General features: G+C 36.4%; 1 protein-coding gene across 1 annotated transcript; it reads left to right on the top strand.

Moving 5' to 3' along the window:
• The first annotated feature begins 7749 nt into the window (after window positions 1–7749).
• LOC143453475 (tubulin--tyrosine ligase-like protein 12) lies at window positions 7750–19241 on the top strand. Its single transcript, XM_076954823.1, has 12 exons — window positions 7750–8027; window positions 8125–8302; window positions 8398–8531; window positions 8606–8765; window positions 8923–9056; window positions 9215–9402; window positions 9567–9682; window positions 10907–11106; window positions 11405–11559; window positions 11661–11814; window positions 11954–12095; window positions 18921–19241. The coding sequence occupies exons 1-12, from the start codon at window positions 7899–7901 to the stop codon at window positions 19073–19075; spliced, it is 1845 nt and encodes a 614-aa protein (XP_076810938.1). The 5' UTR covers window positions 7750–7898; the 3' UTR covers window positions 19076–19241.
• The last annotated feature ends 159 nt before the right edge of the window (window positions 19242–19400 follow it).

Here is a 19400-nt window from a genome sequence, read left to right as displayed (position 1 = left end):
TGGTGTGAGAATTTGCTCAAAATACTGCATTAAGTCCTTTTATCCTACATCTCGGCGGATAGAAAAACTCAGCAAGGTGACTGGGCTTGTTTAGAAGCAAATTCAAATTGAAAAATGGTACTTTGCATTGTTTAAAATAGGGCTTCGGATTGGCCTACAGCTCCTTAATGGCGGAATCGCAAAGTTTCAATTTGGCTTCAATTCTAGAGGCGAGTTGAGCGATCTAGTGCTTTATAGGATATCTATGAGCTAAACGCATGAAGCTAGCCATGCTCATTCGTCACGCTCCGATGATTCTAAAAATTTTTTAAGTTTACTTAGAACTTTTTTCTCAAGTATGATTATACAGCATCCTTACTTTGCGTTTTATGCAAAGCATCGTGTCGTCTCGCTTTACTAGATAATACAAACCTGAAGTTGTATTTTACAATTTTATAATACTTCAACAAATCACAAATTAAGTTGTAGAGGGTAAATTGATATGTTACTATAAATTGTGTTATTTTACATTTGTATTAGGTGGTATATGGTGATATATATGTTGGTACAGTACTTCCTCGATTATCCGTACCTCGTTTAACCGGCATTCAATTATCCGGCCGAGACATTCGATTATGACGTAACAAACTAACCGACTAATTCTAGAATGGAGAATGCATTAATTGTTGCATTTGTACTGGTTACAATTGTTGAATATGTCTCTATGGGTCCAGCAGCATATCCTTCGTAAGTAGTGTGAAGTTAGACCAGCCTAAACAATAAATACAGTATCGAGATGGCTTCATATTCGAGAAGTACTACTGTGAAACGAAAAAGGACAGTTTTATCTATTGAAGACAAGCTGATGGTGTGTGACATGGTGCGAAGAAAAATTCCTAAAACAGAAATTATGTTCAAATACAACATCGGAAAGTCAACTGTAAATGACATTTGCAAGAGTGAAGAAAGTTTAAAGAATTTCAAGATGGCAAAATGTGAACTAGGCATTTCAAAATCAGTTAAAGCAACCAAAACTATGAAAGGAGGAATGTACCATAAATTGGACAGTGCCCTTTATCTATGGTTTAGACAGCAGCGTGAAAAAGGAATTCCAGTGACTGGGCCAATTCTCTTAGAAAAGGCCACGGAATTTCACGACCTTCTTTATGAAGAAAACCCTAAGCCTTTTAATGCAAGTTATGGTTTCCAATGGCGCTTTTGCAATCGTTTTGGGATCAAAAGTCTTGCAATTGTGGGAGAGAAAATAAGTGCTGATGTTATCTCCGCTGACAACTTTGTTCGTTCTTTCGATGAGCTTGCTGATGGATATTCTTTGGATCAAGTTTTTAATTGCGATGAGACTGGTCTCTATTATAAAATGCTTCCTGGACGAACTTTGACTACGAACCACAGTGATCCATCTGGCACCAAAAAAGCTAAAGAGCGTATAACTATAAATGCATGTTCTAATGCAAGTGGCTCCATTAAACTGCCATTATTGTTCATCGGCAAAGCAAAAAATCCCCGATGCTTTCGTGGAATTGACAAATCGACATTGCCCGTTGTGTATCGACACCAGAAAAATGCTTGGGTTAATACAGTTATATTCAACGATTGGTTTCAAAACTGCTTCGTGCCTGATGTAAAGAAAAATCTAATTGAATTAGGACAGGAACCAAAAGCATTATTGATATTGGACAACTGTTCAGCTCACCCAAGCGAGGATGAACTAGTGTCCAATGATGGTAAGATTGTTGCTAAGTTTTTACCGCCCAATGTCACTTCTCTCATACAACCCATGGATCAAGGTGTTTTGGAGTGCCTGAAGAGAATTTATCGGCGGTCTGTTTTAAAAAGGCTGGTTTCTCAGACAGAGGATGATATGTTAACTTTTCTGAATTAAATTGATATGCTGAGAGTTGTAGAAAAGATAGCAAATGCTTGGGAACAGATAAGTCCAGAGACATTAAGGAAATCTTGGCAAAAACTTATTCCACTCGACGAATCTTCTCTGGACGAAATCGCCGTTTGTTCCGAAAGCATACTAAATGCTGATTTCGTGGAACAATTTGCCGCACTAAACATTGAATTAGAACCCTCTGACGTTGACAGATGGTTTCAAGCTGACGGTCCAGGTTACGAACATATGGATGAGCAGGGAATAGTTGATCTTGTTTCAGCAGAAGAAGAAGAGGATATATGTGATGAAGAAGATGCAGATGAAACTACAGAAGATGCAACAAAAAGAGCACAATGCCCTGTTTCTCATGCAGAAGCAATGCGAATGTTTGATCAGTGTCTGACGTGGCTACGTTTTCAGCCAGAAGCAACGGTTTCAAACACTTCCACGTTAGTACAACTTCGTGAGTTAGCTGCCGAAAAACGTCAATCTTCCCGCAAACAATCCAAGATTGATTCATTTTTTAGTAGATTTTAAGCGTAATTTTTTTGTAAACTGCTACATTTCGATCAGTTTTTTACCATAAAAGTGCTGAGTTATGACATTTTTCTGTACATTACTGCATTAGTTCTCTCTGTTTCTATTTCTATGATGTAAAAATACAAATTCAATTATCCGTTTTTTTTGCTTATCCGGTCAGATTTTTGAAAACATTGACCCAACTTGACCGGATAATCGAGGAAGTACTTGTAGTATATTAGGTGGTATTGTATATAAATAAATTCCCGATGTCAATGGCCACACCTTGCCTACCACAAACGCCGGATAGGTCAGGTCCACTAGTCACAGCGCACACCAACTTTCAACACCTGCCCACCAGAATTTTGTTTCTGCACTACTCTTCAGTCCAGGTTTCAGCACACACCGAAATTTGTGTGCTTCTGTATTTGCACGTACGAGATCGTAAAACCAAGAATCAAACAGACTAAAACTTGAATAGAGGAATATCAAATAAAATTACGAAATAAGCAACGTGCCCCAAATTACAGAAAATGATAAATTGCGGAATGTATTTTTAAAATAAGTCTATCTGTAGTAATTGAAATTGCGAATTTGAAATTTTATGACTCTCGTTTAGACAGTGGGAAGAAAGCAATGCGGTGGTGTAGGCCTAGTGGTTAACGATGGGACTCGTGTGCAGGAGGTCTCGGGTTTGAATCTTGTGATTATTTAACTTCTTTTTTGTCCAAATTTAGTATATTGTCCATTGAACAATAGTAACTGTGACATGCCTACAGGCTATTTAACAGTGTCCGAAGGTGATAAGTAATTTTGTGATCACAACTGCATATCTTTTTGAGCGAGTAAAGCGTTTGTAATAGAAAACGAAGAAAAAAGTATGGTATCCTTTTTTAGAAAAATTGCTCTTCTGCAGCTGTGCAATACTGTTTCTGCCAAAACTCTGAAGGGTGTGCTCTTGGCATACTCTGCAGTTAGTAGACACAATTTAAGTGTTATGTGACCAAGTTGATTGCAGCTGGAGTCGAATGCTTTTGTTATCGACTCTATAGCCTTGCTTAACTGTCAAGTCAGATAACTTTTTGCCATATGACTAGAATTCAATAGGATTTATTGAAAATGTGATGGCTGATAGGCAAGTGTAACTCATTAAGGAAATGTCACTATTATCTTTTTTCATTTAGCTCACTTCATTTTGCCCATCACAGTGATCCTGACTTTTCTAGCGTCAAGTTGTATATGTGTAGAAATGAATCAAAGCACGGAAGCCAGGCTGCATTTTGTACAACGGGTGTTAGTTTGACATACATAACAAGTCTTTGGCATCCCAAAGACAGGGGTTCTCAACCTTTTGTTATTGCAACCCATTTTTGATGCACGCAGCCCAACCTTTTGCTATACCAAATCAGAAATATCAATACCACTTAAAAATGTAACCTAGTCTTAAGTATAATACACGACACCATAATATGTTGCAAATAAATCATCAAACGCTAATATGTCACAACCAAATATATATTGGATCAGCTTGCTGAAATAAAACATTTTTATGCACCATTCTTCAAGAAGGGGCGCATTGTTTCTTCAGTGTTTTGTCATAAACGTAATATATGACACAAAAAACACTTATTAAAAACGTCACAGGTTGTTTAGCAATGGTTATCAGCCAATCAGGGAATATCCTTAAACTTTTTTGAGTAGTTGCCCACTGTCATCCCGGGTCTTTAAAACTGGGTGCCCCTGGAAAATGTTGGAAGCCCAACTTTGTGAAACTGTGAGACCGTGAACAATGCGCACAAATACAGTTAATAACGATTAACTCTTGTGTAAAATTTAAGGCTGATAATGCAGACGTGCCGCATAATTTATATAACGTCTTTAATTAATTCTAAGTTTTTTGTATCTCTGCCTTTTTTCTTAATTTTTATTCCTGTTGGCGTAAAAAAATTTTCACCTATTTACAACACTAACGTCAAGACAATCATTACTAGCTAGGGCTAGGTGCTAGTTGACATAAGATAGTAGGCGAAGACGTCATTTGCGACGTTTTTCATCATTAGCGTAGCAAAGATAAGAAACGATGTCAGATAATAGTATTATGCCTTAATAGACAAAAAACTTTTTTATTGATAAATGGATACTATGTGTCCATACTTTGAACCAGGCTGCAAGTTGCAGCGCATTCTGCGTTAGGTGTGTGGCTTGTTCTCCTCACTCCTTTCTTCTCGAGATCATTTTTCTCTTTTGACTTCTTGGCGTGCGCTATGTTTTCTGTACAAGGTACTTTAAGAGAAAGATGCCAAATTACCAGATGATCGTGTAATAAATACGATTTATCGCATCTGTTTTTATTTTGTCTGTTTTCCTTAGGTTTTAAAGACGTGGTAATTTGGTACAGTTGCAAATTTTTATCTTGCACAAACAGTGCTGTAACTTTTCCATTGCTTTTATGGACTGCATTGTGATTGTTCTTTTCTAAAAAGTCCATAGCGAAATGACGATGCAGGGCCAAGCGTAATCAACACAAGACGCTCTGTGCCGAGAAAGATTAAATTGCGTTCTCGTGAAGGGGATTGTTTATATTATAATGATCATTTTAAACAAGGACGAAAAATCAACCAGGGGAAACAGTTCAAAACGTGAATGAATAAGTAACCATAATAAACCAATCTACATCGTTTCGTGAAGAAATTAAGTCAAATGTTAAAGTTGCAATAACTTTTATCAGTCTTCATAACGTTCCAAACCTAAACATTAATATACCGTATTTTACGGACCATAAGGCACAATTTAAATCCTTTTTTTTCCTCATAAATTGATCGTGCGCCTTATAAGCCGGTGCCCCTAATGTATGGATCAAGTATCGTAGTGCTTTATTGCCTACACTCAAAACCAGTACCGATACTATTATTATATAAATAAACCACCGTCTTACACAATAAACTACGGTAAAAGCAACTAGCAACTGTGATATTCACTAGGCTCATTTTTTCTTTTGCTCATTGTACTATTGTGACTTGCTTACATTTATTACGTAACAAGTAAACTTTTATCGTGCGCCTTATGTATGAACAAAAAACTAATCGAAGCAATTTATTGACAGTGCGCCTTATGGTCCGTAAAATACGGTACTAAGAATGCTGCATTGTAATTAATTGAACTATAATGTCAGCTCAAAGTATTTCAATTACGTTGCCAGTCAACAAATTTCAACAACATGACAGACTTTAACTTCAAATTTTGTTATTTTAAGGATGCAGAGGTGCACTGTTTATCGCTCGCATGGTAATTCGGCCGATGATATGTAAAATATAGGCCATTATCCGGCCAAATTCTGGGATTCGACTAATCCCAGCCTTACTTGGTATTATTCGTAATATAATATATTTATTAAAAACAAAATTATGTCCTGATGGTAGGGATGCACAATACAGAATACCTGGCTATTCTAGAATACTTAATTTCGAATCCAGAATTTCGAATCTATTCTGAAATTACGCGGCAATTTTTTCTAGGCAATTTTTTCCAAATAATAACGAACAAAAAGCAAAAATATTTGTACATTATTTTGAATTGTATTAGTATCACATGACAAACAGTATAACATATGCTAAATCAAGCATCATACGATTCATATTCAAGCATAGAGCGGTGTAGTTCTTGCCACCTGCACTACCAACAGTCTTAATACCATACTTTTCGGAGGTAACACATTTACACATCGAATCATGGAATTAATCAAGAAGCTGCTTGTTGCAATGTAGGATATTCAGTGCTTCTAAGTGACTTCCGGTAAGTCGAGATTGCAGTTAGCCCTGCGCAGGAGAAGCACCTTTCTGATGCTGGCAGCGAAAGGTATTTCTGGCAAATGTTGTACCACATAGGGAATTCTTTTTTTTTTAAGTTCCAATACTCGAACACGTCTGTGTTATTGGAGTTCTCTTTTAGGTAGGCTGAAACCTCATTAGTTACAATAGTGTCAATGTCAGCTCCCTCATCATCTGCATCTTCTTGGTTGCTTTGTTGCACCTCCATTCCTAAATTAAACAAATTTTCCATCATGGAAACAGAACTGGTGGTGCTGTTGCCAACAGGAATGGGATTATGGGATTATCACTGCTATGGTTGTGTCAGAAATCATTTCTGATTTTAAATGCAGGCGAACCCTTGTTGCATGATGCGGTTTAAAATACTTTTCTTTGTATGCTGGGTGAAGCCATGTAGCCATATCAAATAAAAATGGAAATGGAACATCATCAGATGCAACAGCAAAGTCAAATCTGCATTCTATAGCAGATTTAATCTTTTGTCTAAATGCAGAAATATGCACACTAGCACTGCTTGTAGAGAAGGAGCTTGAGTAGTTGCAGAGAGACTGCCTTCAATTCCGCTGATATTTAAGAACACATGCTTTTTCTTCAAGTGCTTCAACAGACTGCCAGTACTGTTGCAATATGATAAAATTGCCTTGCAATGGCGACAAACCACGCTATTCTTTTCATCTGGCTTACAAAAATGTTCCCACACGCTGGAACTTTTTTTTCGTCCACGACCAGTCGACATGACGCAGTGATAATAGATTACCTTATTCCTCTACAGCAGTGTTTCTCAAACTTTTTGCGATCGCGTACCACTCATTCGTTTTTTTTGCTACACTGCGTACCACCTGGCTCCTGAATGACTTATTTTACTCAAATGTACCGGTATTTATTAGTTATTACCGTTATTACTATACCATAACACCAATGAATAGCAAGAAAACACAATTTAATTTGATAGAAGCAACTGTTTCTTCTGCACAAGCTTGTCTATCCGGGGCAACACATTACTCACAGCACATCGAAAATCATGTTCAGCGGTACGCGGTACCACTTAAAAAGCTCTCGCGTACCACAGTTTGAGAACCACTGCTCTACAGTCTACACTTACATACAGTCTACTGCTTACTTGTTTACGAATCTCAAGCGCGTGGTTAGTGAGTGAATCAATGTAGCTGTAGTTGTAGCTCTTCTTTTCACTTCGGGCTGTAATCCCACTTACAACTTTATGACGTTATCGTATGACGGTTTAGGTTGCCTAGTCGTATTTGACGTAATTATGATGTCACTATGTCACCTTACTGTTGTAACGCCATATTGCTCCGCATCAGTACCGTCTGCGTGCATATTACGTGTAAATACAACTACCATTATTTTTCATGATCTTGTTTGTGTTGTGTTTTGCTGTAGTGTACGCAAAAACATGACATTAATCGGCAGTGCTGATTAGAGTACACATTTAACCCTTACCAGGCCCTTACATTGAACTAAAACCGGAATTTAAGAACAATTTATATTGATTCGTCTATAGCGACATTTTTTCTTCATCCCCTTGAGGTGTCGATATAGGCTAATTCTACTGTATAACCTACAATTTGGTATTTACAATATAGTCAGAATCAGACATCAGCTTGTTTTTGAAGATTTTTATGGAAAGGGCGACTTTGTTGTATTAATGTGACATGAGTGTGGATAATCGTTATCGCCACCTTTCTTTCGAAAAGTTTTGTGATGTTTATAAAGAGTTACTGGCTGGAAATGGTATAAGTCCCCATCTCTTTAGATCCCTCCATTACAAACTGGAGAATGAGGTTTGCTTGTTAAAATGTATTTTGTTAAAACCATGATGATGTATGCTACCCAGTACAGTAAGTAAACTATCTAAATTACCTCTTCCTATTTCAAAAGGTTTATGATGCTGGGGATTATTTCATGTTAACCAGGGATGAAGAAGAGGATCACCTTAAGGCTGTTGCTTCCTGTGAAGATGGAATCAGAGTTTCTGATGCAAATGCAATTTTCTTAATTGATCATGCATGGACTTATCGTATTCGTTCCGCACGACAACAGTTATGTGAAATACCAGGTTGCAACAAAAATAATATTGTGCAGTTAATCATATTGTTAAAAATTTTGTAATGGAAAACAATTGTGTATACAATAACAATTAATTAATCGTAGGGTTATTGCCAAGAATAGCAGAGATCATGGGGTTTTCAGTGCATGGTGAGGTGTTTAATGCAGATGATGATATTGTGAATGAAGTTATGCGGAAATTGTGGAAATATAGCCAGACCTACACTATTAATGATGCGGTGTGTATTTAAAATATTGGTAACATATTTTTGATAAATAGTTTGTTTATAATATAAACCTTCTATATCTTTAGCCAACTGAAGAAAAGACACCAGTATGGTATGTTATGGATGAATTTGGTTCTCGTGTTAGGCATTCAGATCATCCAACAGTTGCCATAGTGCCTTTCTTTTACCAGCCAACACAAACACCATATTCATTGATGTGGTTGTTAGAAGACCTCGACTGTGGAGGTTGTTTATTAGCACTGCTTGTTAAAATAGTATTACACATTTTGTTCGACACATTCTGTTTAGAAGTTTCAATTGAATACACTATTTTTCGTTTGTTCTACTCAAGAATTTCCATTAGAAAATGTCATTGTAGCTACCTTGTAGCTCAATTTTACAGATGAAGCTACTAGAGATTATGCTAATTGGGAAAAAGACTCTCTGTTGAGAAAATGCAAGCTTCTTCCTTGGCAACCAGAAGATCTGACTCATGTTTCAACTGAATCAGTATATTTTCCTGACAAAAAATATGAGGCATGTAGAAGGAAACTTGACATGTTGGTTGACATCTCTAAGAAGACCAATTGTAAATTTTGTGTGACTGATTTGATTCTGACTTTTTGATTTCTGTGTACTAAATTTAATCTGTGCTGCTAATTTTGCACTTATGTGCCAAATTGTGTTGTGTACAGGATCGTTATAAATTTTCGAAGGAGACGATGCCAGATGATGAATGTGGAGAGGTTGCTGGTAAAACAAGGTTGAAACTGTACATGCCTATTTACAGTGAACTTTTAACAAATGTTATGAACTTTGAATTAGTGGAAGAACCAGCTGAAGCCGACGTCATTTTTACTGAACAACGTATTAAAGATTTTAAGTATGTTTTTGTCTAAGTTGTATATATGAACGCATTGAATTGTTGTATGTATTTGTGCCATGTATAGTGGTCATTTGATGATATTGAATGTCGTGTATCTTTGTCATCAGAGTTGGCTCATTTTTTTAGTTACGTTACTACATTTACTCACATTGTTGTTACAGAAAATATTCTCAGGAGTGCCCTAATGTTTGGTTAAATCAGTTTCCATGTGAGCAGCTTCTGTCTTGCAAAGATTTCTTTATTGATATAGGAAGACGATCTTCTTCCAATGACACCGGTAACTAAATTTAACATAAAAAACTATGACCGTAATTTATATTTTGTGAGAAGACCTTTTAATATGTTGTGTTCAAGACATGAAATGTATTTCTTAGTCAATGGGATAGTTAAAACAACGCTCGCTAATCTATTAACATTGTCTGTTGGTTCTTGAATCACATGCTCTGTATTTCCAAATTTCTTTGTAGAAGAATTATTACAACCCAGACAGACAGACAGACACAAAGTCAGTAGTTGAAGTCATTTCAAAGAATTTCATGCTTTGTGTGAAGTATCAATCAGCCCAATTCTTACATTAAAGTTAGGGGCAACTTCAAAAACTATTTGGCCTTGTATCAAGGAGTAGTTATCAGTAAACATACTGGTGAAAGAATATTTAATAATAAATAGTGGTTAAGCAGTAATTGCCAAAATTGTATCCCAAATTTGGCCTCTTTTTATGACGAAGAGTCATTATGATGTCACCATGTATAAAAACAAATGCATGATTACTTGGGTTTGTATTAGGTATGGTAGGCTAGCTAACGCTTTTTGGGTGGAAACATCTCCATAGGCAGGTGATTAGTAGCAGGAAATGTTTATTTTCACTAAGGAATGCTACAGATGACGGTATATAAACTGGTAAAGCATTCTTGTTTTCACCACAGTTCCCGGTATCGGACTAGGTTAAAGCTTACATTCAAGACTAAACTGTACTGTAAGTTGGAAATTTTCATTAGCCAGTAGAAATGTGCTGCTTTGGGCTTATTTAACGTAAAAAGGTTTCTGTTATACACTTAAATATGCTATAATTATACCTATTACTCTTGTCTGTCGAAGGAAACATTGTATTTGTTACCTGATACTCATACTCCAAATACCCTAACAGTCCTATTGTGACGTAATAAGAACCGCCATCTTCGTCATAATTAAGCAATGAATTTGTGTTTTTTGCCACTTAATAGTAATAACTGCTCAACCTCAACTGCACAATAACTCTACATATTAGTACAAATCTTTTCACCGGTATATTTACTACCAAGTACTTCTTCATCTAAGGCCAAGTTGTTTCCGGACTTGCCCCTAACTTCAACTAGAGATTAAGCAAATGTTGCCTATAAACAAATTGAACATAGTACGAGGAGTTTTGCATTTAGGCGTCATTTATATTTTAACTTCTTGCTTTGCTAAGCTAAGACTGGTGTTGCATATTTATGGAAGAATAGTGATTTCATTTTTTCAGCACCACCATGGCTTCCGGTGTCATTTGATCTACAAACCGAATTTCCTCAGTTTCTTTCTTATTTTCAACACAATGCTGCTTCAAAATTGGACCAGAATTGTTGGATTTGCAAACCATGGAGTTTATCTCGTGCGCTTGGCATTCATGTATCAAATAGCTTGGATGAAATCGTTCGCCTCAGAGAGACCAATATTCCGATGGTAAGGAAGGAAACCAATCAACATCCTTTAGTTTGATCATTATTTGAACCATTTTTATGAAATGGCCCTCACTCATTAACTCATACACACTATATGCACAGTTTTTTGATTATTATTATTTCTTAATATGTCTAGACTACTAGATTGTAATGTAATGTCGTCCAATGTATTATAGATGACTGTATTTATATTGTAAAAATAAATTTGCTATTAAATCTGTTACTTGGACATTACCGGGACTTTTAAATAATGCGGTGGTGAAATTAAAAGTGTTCAAATGTTTTTCCAAAATTATCAGGTTGCTTGTAAGTACATTGAAGACCCTGTTCTTATCAGATGTGGTGATGAAGCACCAGCTGTGAAATTCGATATAAAATTTGTACTTCTTGTTACTTCTTTTCGTCCTTTAAAAGTTCATTGTTGGGAAGGTTTTACTGTTCGATGTGCCAACAAGTAAGAGACATGTTTTGTGTTTCACATGTCATTGTATTTTGTGCTCCAGTTGTATTTGTGTATACCTTATTGACATTATGTATTATTATATTGAACGTTAGGGGTTTTGCACTGAATAATTTTGACGATTACGAGCAACATTTCACCATTATGCCATACGGAGGTTTTAACAGTAATTTCGATTGGATGGATCCTGATGAATTCATTGAGCGATTTCAAACCCAACATGAAGATACCAAATGGGAAGATGTTGTGGTAAGAAATTGAGGCTTTTGTATCGAAATTACAGAGACTTTCCTTTTCATACTTTATCTAAATTTATGTTTGGTGATATGGCAAAGTCATTTGTAAAAATACCACAGTAATGTTTTTGTAAAACACACTGTTTCAACAGAAAAACATTTACAAGTGCATCAACGCTTTTATGAAGTCATCTGTAGCGAGACCTATCCCGTTTGGTGTAGGTCAATATTCAAGATCACGAGCTATATACAGTGCCGATGTTATGCTTGAATGGAAGACAAATGAAGAAACAGGTTTGTAACTTTTCGACAAGCAGCCTAGCTAACGTTTTTCATTCCTGATTGCCATTTAAAAATATTTACCTCTAGACAGGTCACAAAGTTTTAGAATATTTTTTGTGATGCTTCGTTCAGCTTAAAATTTATTGCACTATTTGTTGCACCTGGAGTTGGTGCCGTATGTCATTCGTCATTGAGCAAATGTTTAGTATTTCACACAAGCTCTAAACTGGCGTCGAACCGCGTGCGCGTAACCTCATCCAGAAATTTCACACAAATTTCTTGTCACATGAGATGAAAGTGTTTAAAAGCGGTCAGTAAAGTGATCACAATTGATATAATCAAGTTTCACGTTTGCTATCTGCCATGCTTGCATTTATATCAGTTAAGTATATTCACAAAAACATATTTTTAGTTCAATTGCGATCCAGAGACTTTTCTGTGGTTTTTATATCTTGACACGTTTGTAAGGGATAATGAACATGGATCGCAATCATGCGTTCAGTTATCGATAATAATTATAATTACCGGTAATTGGCAGCTGTAGGGATGGCCCCATCAAACACGAATCCGAACATTGCGTATAGGAATATTGACCATAAGACGATGGAATAGTTGTAAGAAAGTTAATCGATTTCGTATACACGAAAAACAGACTAATTTCTTTCGTTCCCGAACATCAGGACAAGTTAAAAGCAAGGTTCCTTTGCTTGTCAGGCACTTTCATAAAGCAAAGTTAGCTGATTAGGTTTGTATTTTAATATCGAAATCTCAGCCGTAATTTCTACAATCAGAATCTTTCAATTGGATTTATCCTTAGTGAGCAGGTTTCATTTGCCAGCTTACTGGAACAGCGACTGCTTTATTATATGGTGTAAAGTCAAGTGTTACTTGTCAGTCAAATTTGTGAAAAGGTCGCCAATTTTAATGAAAAATCGGTACAAAATTATTTCCTTTTAAAACTAAATAGTTGTGTGGCCGGGCCAAACTGAAGTACGGTATTTAAATTTACTAACAATGTAGGAATACCTAGTTGGAAGGTAAACCGAAATGCTGGACCTAGTTCAAACATTTTCGAGAAATACTAGACATTGAATGACTTCGTCACATGCAACTGTAGGGTGAGCATCGGTTTAATGTAATTTTTGAAGGATTTTTTGTTCTACCCCGTGGAAGAATTTTTTCTTGATTGCATTGTCTTCACCATTCTTTGCTTTCTTAAAATTTTATCAAAACATTATCGCTTACCAAAAAACTGTTTTTTCTTTTTAAATTCTGCATGAATGCAGACAGACATTTTGCAACTCCGATATTGTTTTCTTTTTTTGCAATTTATAAGTTTACAAATACGGCTGTAGATCGGTTGGGAGCTAGTTGAATCATGTGAACTGGGAAGTCCATCTGTTTTGCAATATTTCTTTTTCCTCCTTTACTATGCCCCACAGATAAATCCCATGATCCCAAAAAATTCGTTAATAAAGAAGACAAGACAAACACAAAACATGTGGATTGTTTTAGAGCAGGGGTTCCCAACCTTTTTATGTTCTCGTACCACTTAGCCACCACGGATTGTCAACACGTACCACTATTTTCAAAACAACTAATTTGTTCCAATATTCGCACAGCAGCATTGTATTAATAACAATGACAGCAGGGAGCAAGATCGACAAAAGTAGCTTACTGAGTGCAGAGAATTTAGTACGGAAAGAAATAAAAGTGTTGTTCGCATATTTTAGAAACTCAAAATTAAATCGTTATACTACTATACCAGGGGTTCTTAAACTTTTTTGCACACGCCCCCCTTGACGGTACCTAAAAATTTCGCGCCCCACCTCATTGCAAAATAAAAAAGCATTAAATAAAACAACAATTTATTTTCAATTAACTTTCATTAATGTGAAGGATGTAGTTGTTTTTGGGAAACCAAACGTTTAATTCGAGGCTTTGTAGAAGATAATGCACATCTTAGGTCGGCTTCACAGTCAAGTTTGTTCCTAGGTTTTGTCTTTATATTCATAAAAATGACATTGCAAACGACTTGGTCTCAAAACGTCGTTGCTTAGCACGACTTTTCCGTTCACTGTGGTATCTATAAAGCCATACTTCAGATAATTTTGGTCATACTTTCTCTTTTTTCCACTCATTTTGTGTCACTACAATTAGTTTAATTACTAAAGTACCTGGTTATTAAATCAGTACTAAATTTAAGTTTTCTTCATTTTACGGTTTTACTATTGGCGGACGTTGGTTTTACCCTATTTAAACCGGGTGCACGACATTACTATTTTTATTATGTGTGGCCGACACTGCACATAAATTTTCAATCGTTAATGACTCGAAAATTATACGTCGTAAACTGATCGGATATTTACAGGTTAGTAGCAAAACCATCTGGCTTCCTGTATACATCATAATTGTAAAACTAAAGAAAATGCATTTAGTGTAAATTAAGTATTTCTACAAGTGATACATTTGTAAAAGTTTTTCTTGTTACGCCGCCCCCCGTTGTGAGAAAAAACAGGTCACCGCAAAAAGAGAACACAAGAGAACAGTTAGTCGAGCTAGGAGTGCGTGAATGAGTAAACGAAAACAATACGCTTCAATGCGGAGAGACACCAAATATTATGACGTAACAATTGACGTATTTCAGAATCCAAATTTCAAAAATACAATTGCCATCATGACACACTTTAAAATTTTAGTAAAAATGAATCTATAGCGAAAGTCAAGAAAGCATGTTTAGACATAGCTCATATAATAGACAGTTTGTCATCTCTCGCGCCCCCCCTATGAATGTTAAACGCCCCCCAAGGGGGGCGCGCCCCCCAGTTTAAGAACCACTGTACTATACTGTATATCGCATGCAACGGAGAGCTGCTCGCGTACCACCGGTTGGGAACCCCTGTTTTAGAGCCAAAGGTAATGGGCCGTCACTATACGTTTGTAAATTCCCGCAGCAAAGATACTTCAAGTGAGGGGCAAGTCCAAATACAATTTGGCCTTAAATCAGAGTAGTTGCCACTTGTGAGTAAATATACTGGTGAAAGGATTTGTACTGATATGTAGTGATTAAGAGTTATAAGTGTTATTTCCATAAATAAGTGGCAAAAAACGCAAATTCATCGCTTGATTATGACAAGCATGTATGAATAGAATGTTTCATGTGACAGACAAGTAAATAGTAATAGCTTAGTAATTTTGCGTTAAATAAGCCAAAACTAGCTTACCGTTGATGTATTTGTGCTGGTTAATGTAAATGCGAACCTACAGCTCGGTTCAGTCTTGATTGTTGCCTCTAGCATAGTCCGGTACTGGTAACTGCGGTGAAAACAAGAATGCTTTACCAGTTTATGTATTGTCACCTGTGACATTCCTTAGCGGAAAATAGACATTTCCTGCTACTAATCACCTACCTATGGAACTGTATTCCATCCAAAACGCGTTAGTTAGACCAACGATATAAAGAACGTTCTTTATATCGTTGGTTAGACTACCATACCTAATACAAATCCCAGTCGTCAGGCATATTATTTTTACCTTGTGACGTCATAATGACTTCCGTCCTTGGCCTAAAAGGGTACCAGATATGCGACATAATTTTGGCAATAACTACTTAACCACTACATATTATTAAAAAATCTTTCACCAGTATGTGTACTGACAACTAGTCTTTCATTTAAGGCCAACTTGTTTCTGGACTTGCCCGTCGCTAAAGACTTACTGCTGTCTGATATCTAATTGTAATGGGCAGCATGATACATGATTATATTTTATTTAAATGAAGAGTATAGTTTTTAAGGAATAAAGCAAGATAGTAACATTCACGCACCATCTTTATAAATAGGCATCTTCTTCTGAACAAAGATAAACTATTTGTGTGAGTAGCACATTTTGTTATATTCTCTTTCCAAAATCCAAATGACCTTACTCGTTCGGGTAAAATTCGCAACATAGGCAGCTATCGGATCCTGCTGAAAGTATTGTGTGTTTCATTTTAACTTTTATTACTAGAGTTTGCCTCTTACATACTTCATAAAACGGTGTCCTCGTTAAATCGGTTTGTTTTTACACCTTCGTAAGTATGTGCGAATTTCTTGTACGATACACTTGTTCAGTTCTAGTCACTTGACCAGTTCCAAAATCCAGTCGAAGTTCAGTCAGATGTCGGTTGCTGACCAATTCATCCGTCATGTCTTCGCCGACTATAACTGCTTTCCAGATTGTTTGATGTTCAGTTTGCGTTGATTTCTCGCTTTTAATTGGGAATACAGTTTGAATTTGTTTATTTGCATACTTCGTCTTTGGATCTTGTTCTTTGCCGAATTTCTTTGTTTCCTCAAGCCCGATCAGTGCTCGTCGTCGTCTTTTTCCCAACCATAATAACAACAATAGCACACCACCGCCAGCAAGAATCGTCTCAAAAATAGCCGATATAAAACCACGCTCTCGCATCGACTTTGATTCATCCATGCATTTAACAGCGTGAAACGCAGCAGTATTGTTACTGTACCACGTTATATGTGTTTCCTGGGTTGTTTTACAAGGTGTTTACGATTTTTTAACTAGTAGTTCACACAGCAGCTGCAAACAAAAAGCTTATTACACTATCTTAAGCTAAAGTGCCCTTTTCAAAAATTGTAGATAACAAAAAATATTGCTGACTTTTGTAGCTGTTAAGCTAAACAAGATGCCTTTACCCTTGCATCACAATGCTTTTGAACTGGTAACCAGTGTAGTGAGTTAATGGGTTGCCAGCAGTTCAGCCTCAAGATTTTATGCTGTAATTTATACGTTTCGGCCTCGCACGCGATTACGGTATTTTAACAGCAGTTCTTGTACCGGTTATGTACTGGGATTAATTAATTACTATCAAACTGTTAATAAGATATGCAAGTACAGTACCCTTTTCAGCCAAAACGACGCATATTTCCCCTGCAATTAAGTTTACGGTTTAATTATTGTAAAATAATTGACCCGTAAGTTTTCTCTTAGATTTATTAGGTGGTTGAATACGTAACCAGAAGTACCTACCTTACTGTCTGATCTGACCTTTTACATTCAAACGCTTCTTATAAATCGTCATATTATTGAAGTGTGTGACATCATATATAATGCCATATTTACAGTATTTATTTACTTACTGCTTTTGCCGGCATGCTATCTGTTGCACTCAGCTCAATAGTTTGTGCTTCAAAGGTTTATATATAATCTAGTTAGTCAGTACTAGCATTATTCGCTGCAGTTCCAGTCGTAGTTTACGCAACAATATCCTTCCTTTTTCCTTTGTTTAAAGGCACTTGCCTCAATTTTTGAAGGGATGATCCTTCAGGTTTCCTTAAAGCCAGCAAAGCGCTTTACGCACTGGCAGTTTTTTAACAATACAGTGGTGAAAAGCTGAGCAAATTTCAATACGTGGTTCTTGTTCAGATGTGCACGCCAATACTAAGCTATGAATTGGAAAGAGTTACACGTATCTCAAAACTCGATCATGATATTGACATGTGTATGAGAGCTAAACCTCAATGCAGTAGGCTACTTGTTCAAATTGTTCTTTGTACAGTTTACGCTACACACATAATAATTCTACTTCAGCCATGTTTAATGGCTGAAGTATTAATGACGCAATGTTTGGAAGTTACTGCTAGTGTATCAACCATCACCTAAAACCCACAAACTAAAATTAGCTTTTTAATAATCTGGCGCTGGTTCGCTGTCTGTCTCAACAATATAATGTACATTACGAGGTCTTCGCTGGACACGCACTTCGTTTCGCCGAGGTTGTTGTGTTGAGATTTTTGTCTTTTTTATCTGGCGGGCTTTTGTGTATTGAAGCGTGACGATTCTCGCCCACCGGTGTTATTCCTAAAGTCAATTCGGTTCGGAAGTGAAACATTTCCCGTTTTTGCTTTCATTGGCTACTTCACCTCAACTCGTGGCTGCAAAATCTTTAGTGTAGTTCTGAAATCCTATAATAAACAATAAAACATGATATACCTTTTTGTTCTTATTATTTCAAATTTGCGCAACGAAAACACAAAGGTTATCTTCTTAAACAGGATTAGATTAAGGTTTTGTTGGAATTGCGCTGCATTGAGCCACTAACAAATAAACCAGTTGACCGATATTTCCATCGTATTTTGGTTTCATCTTTGTGTCTCAGCGTTATGTAATATGCCTTATTTGTTTTGCACTACTCATTACTTGCGAGCATAAGGAAATGACGTGTCCCGCGTGTGCAATATACTCTACAAAGAAGGTGTCCTTCCAATTTTTATTTTGTGCGTTGTTAATATGACATCTTTCATGTCACCGGTTTCTAACGTGGTTTTGGTGAGCACGTTTCTGAGATTCAACGGGAAGCCTTCATAAATGCCCAATGCAATTTTTAGGAAATAATATTTTTACTGGCAAACGCGATTTTGCGTTACACTTACTTTATTGGAAAGTAGGATTTGCTACATATTCTTTCTATTAGGAATTTTTCCATGCATCCTTTTATGCAACAGGAGTACAAAAGTCGAAAAGGATTGCTAGAAGCCATCGTTTTATAGTATTCTCTGTACAAGAATGTACCCAGTTTCTTTCATAAAACACAACAATCAAAAACCTTAACTTTTAAATGAAAAACGGTTTTCAGTGCTTCGTACTGTAGATTGGCATCATTTTGGTATAGTTGTAGCTAGCTCTGCTTTTGCAGATCAACATGTAATGATTCCATTCCTATGAGTGACGTTACTTATTCGTTTGTTTTAAATAAAACTAGTAAAATGGTAAATTTTCAGAGTTGTCGCGGGGACACTGTTGTGTTTTTATTCAGTGTGATTTACTTTGTAATTGCAGGAACAAGATATATGCAGCCCAAATTGCTGGAATTTAATTTCTTGCCTTCATTGGCAAGGACATGTCAAATTTCGCCATCGTTTCTGAATGATGCGCTAAAGTTCCTTTTCATGGGAGATGAGGCTTCTGCCATAGTGGACATTTCTGATTTCTGACAAGTGCAAACCTGTTTAAATTGGTACTGACTCTGTTGATTTGCTTTACAGCTGACTCGTAGTTGGATTTAAATGTATTCATGTCATTATCAGTGGTTACCCTTGCACTGAAACAAGACTTGTGGTCGTTTTGTTATGCTTTTACCTAATAAAACCAACAAGGTCACTCTCGAATGCTTATTTTTTAACCAAACATCTAGCGTATAAACATAAGTTTGCATAAAAATTATTCGCTATAATTGTCGTGATATGCGAATTGGGGTCAACTAAAATGACCAGGTCCACAGGTCCAGTATCCACCCGAAATACCTAACCAGTGTTTTTT

Source organism: Clavelina lepadiformis, chromosome 1 (assembly GCF_947623445.1).
Source record: "Clavelina lepadiformis chromosome 1, kaClaLepa1.1, whole genome shotgun sequence".
NCBI classification, from domain to species: domain Eukaryota; kingdom Metazoa; phylum Chordata; class Ascidiacea; order Aplousobranchia; family Clavelinidae; genus Clavelina; species Clavelina lepadiformis.
Note: the sequence above shows the minus strand (reverse complement) of the source record. Positions and strands in the feature narration are given on the sequence as shown.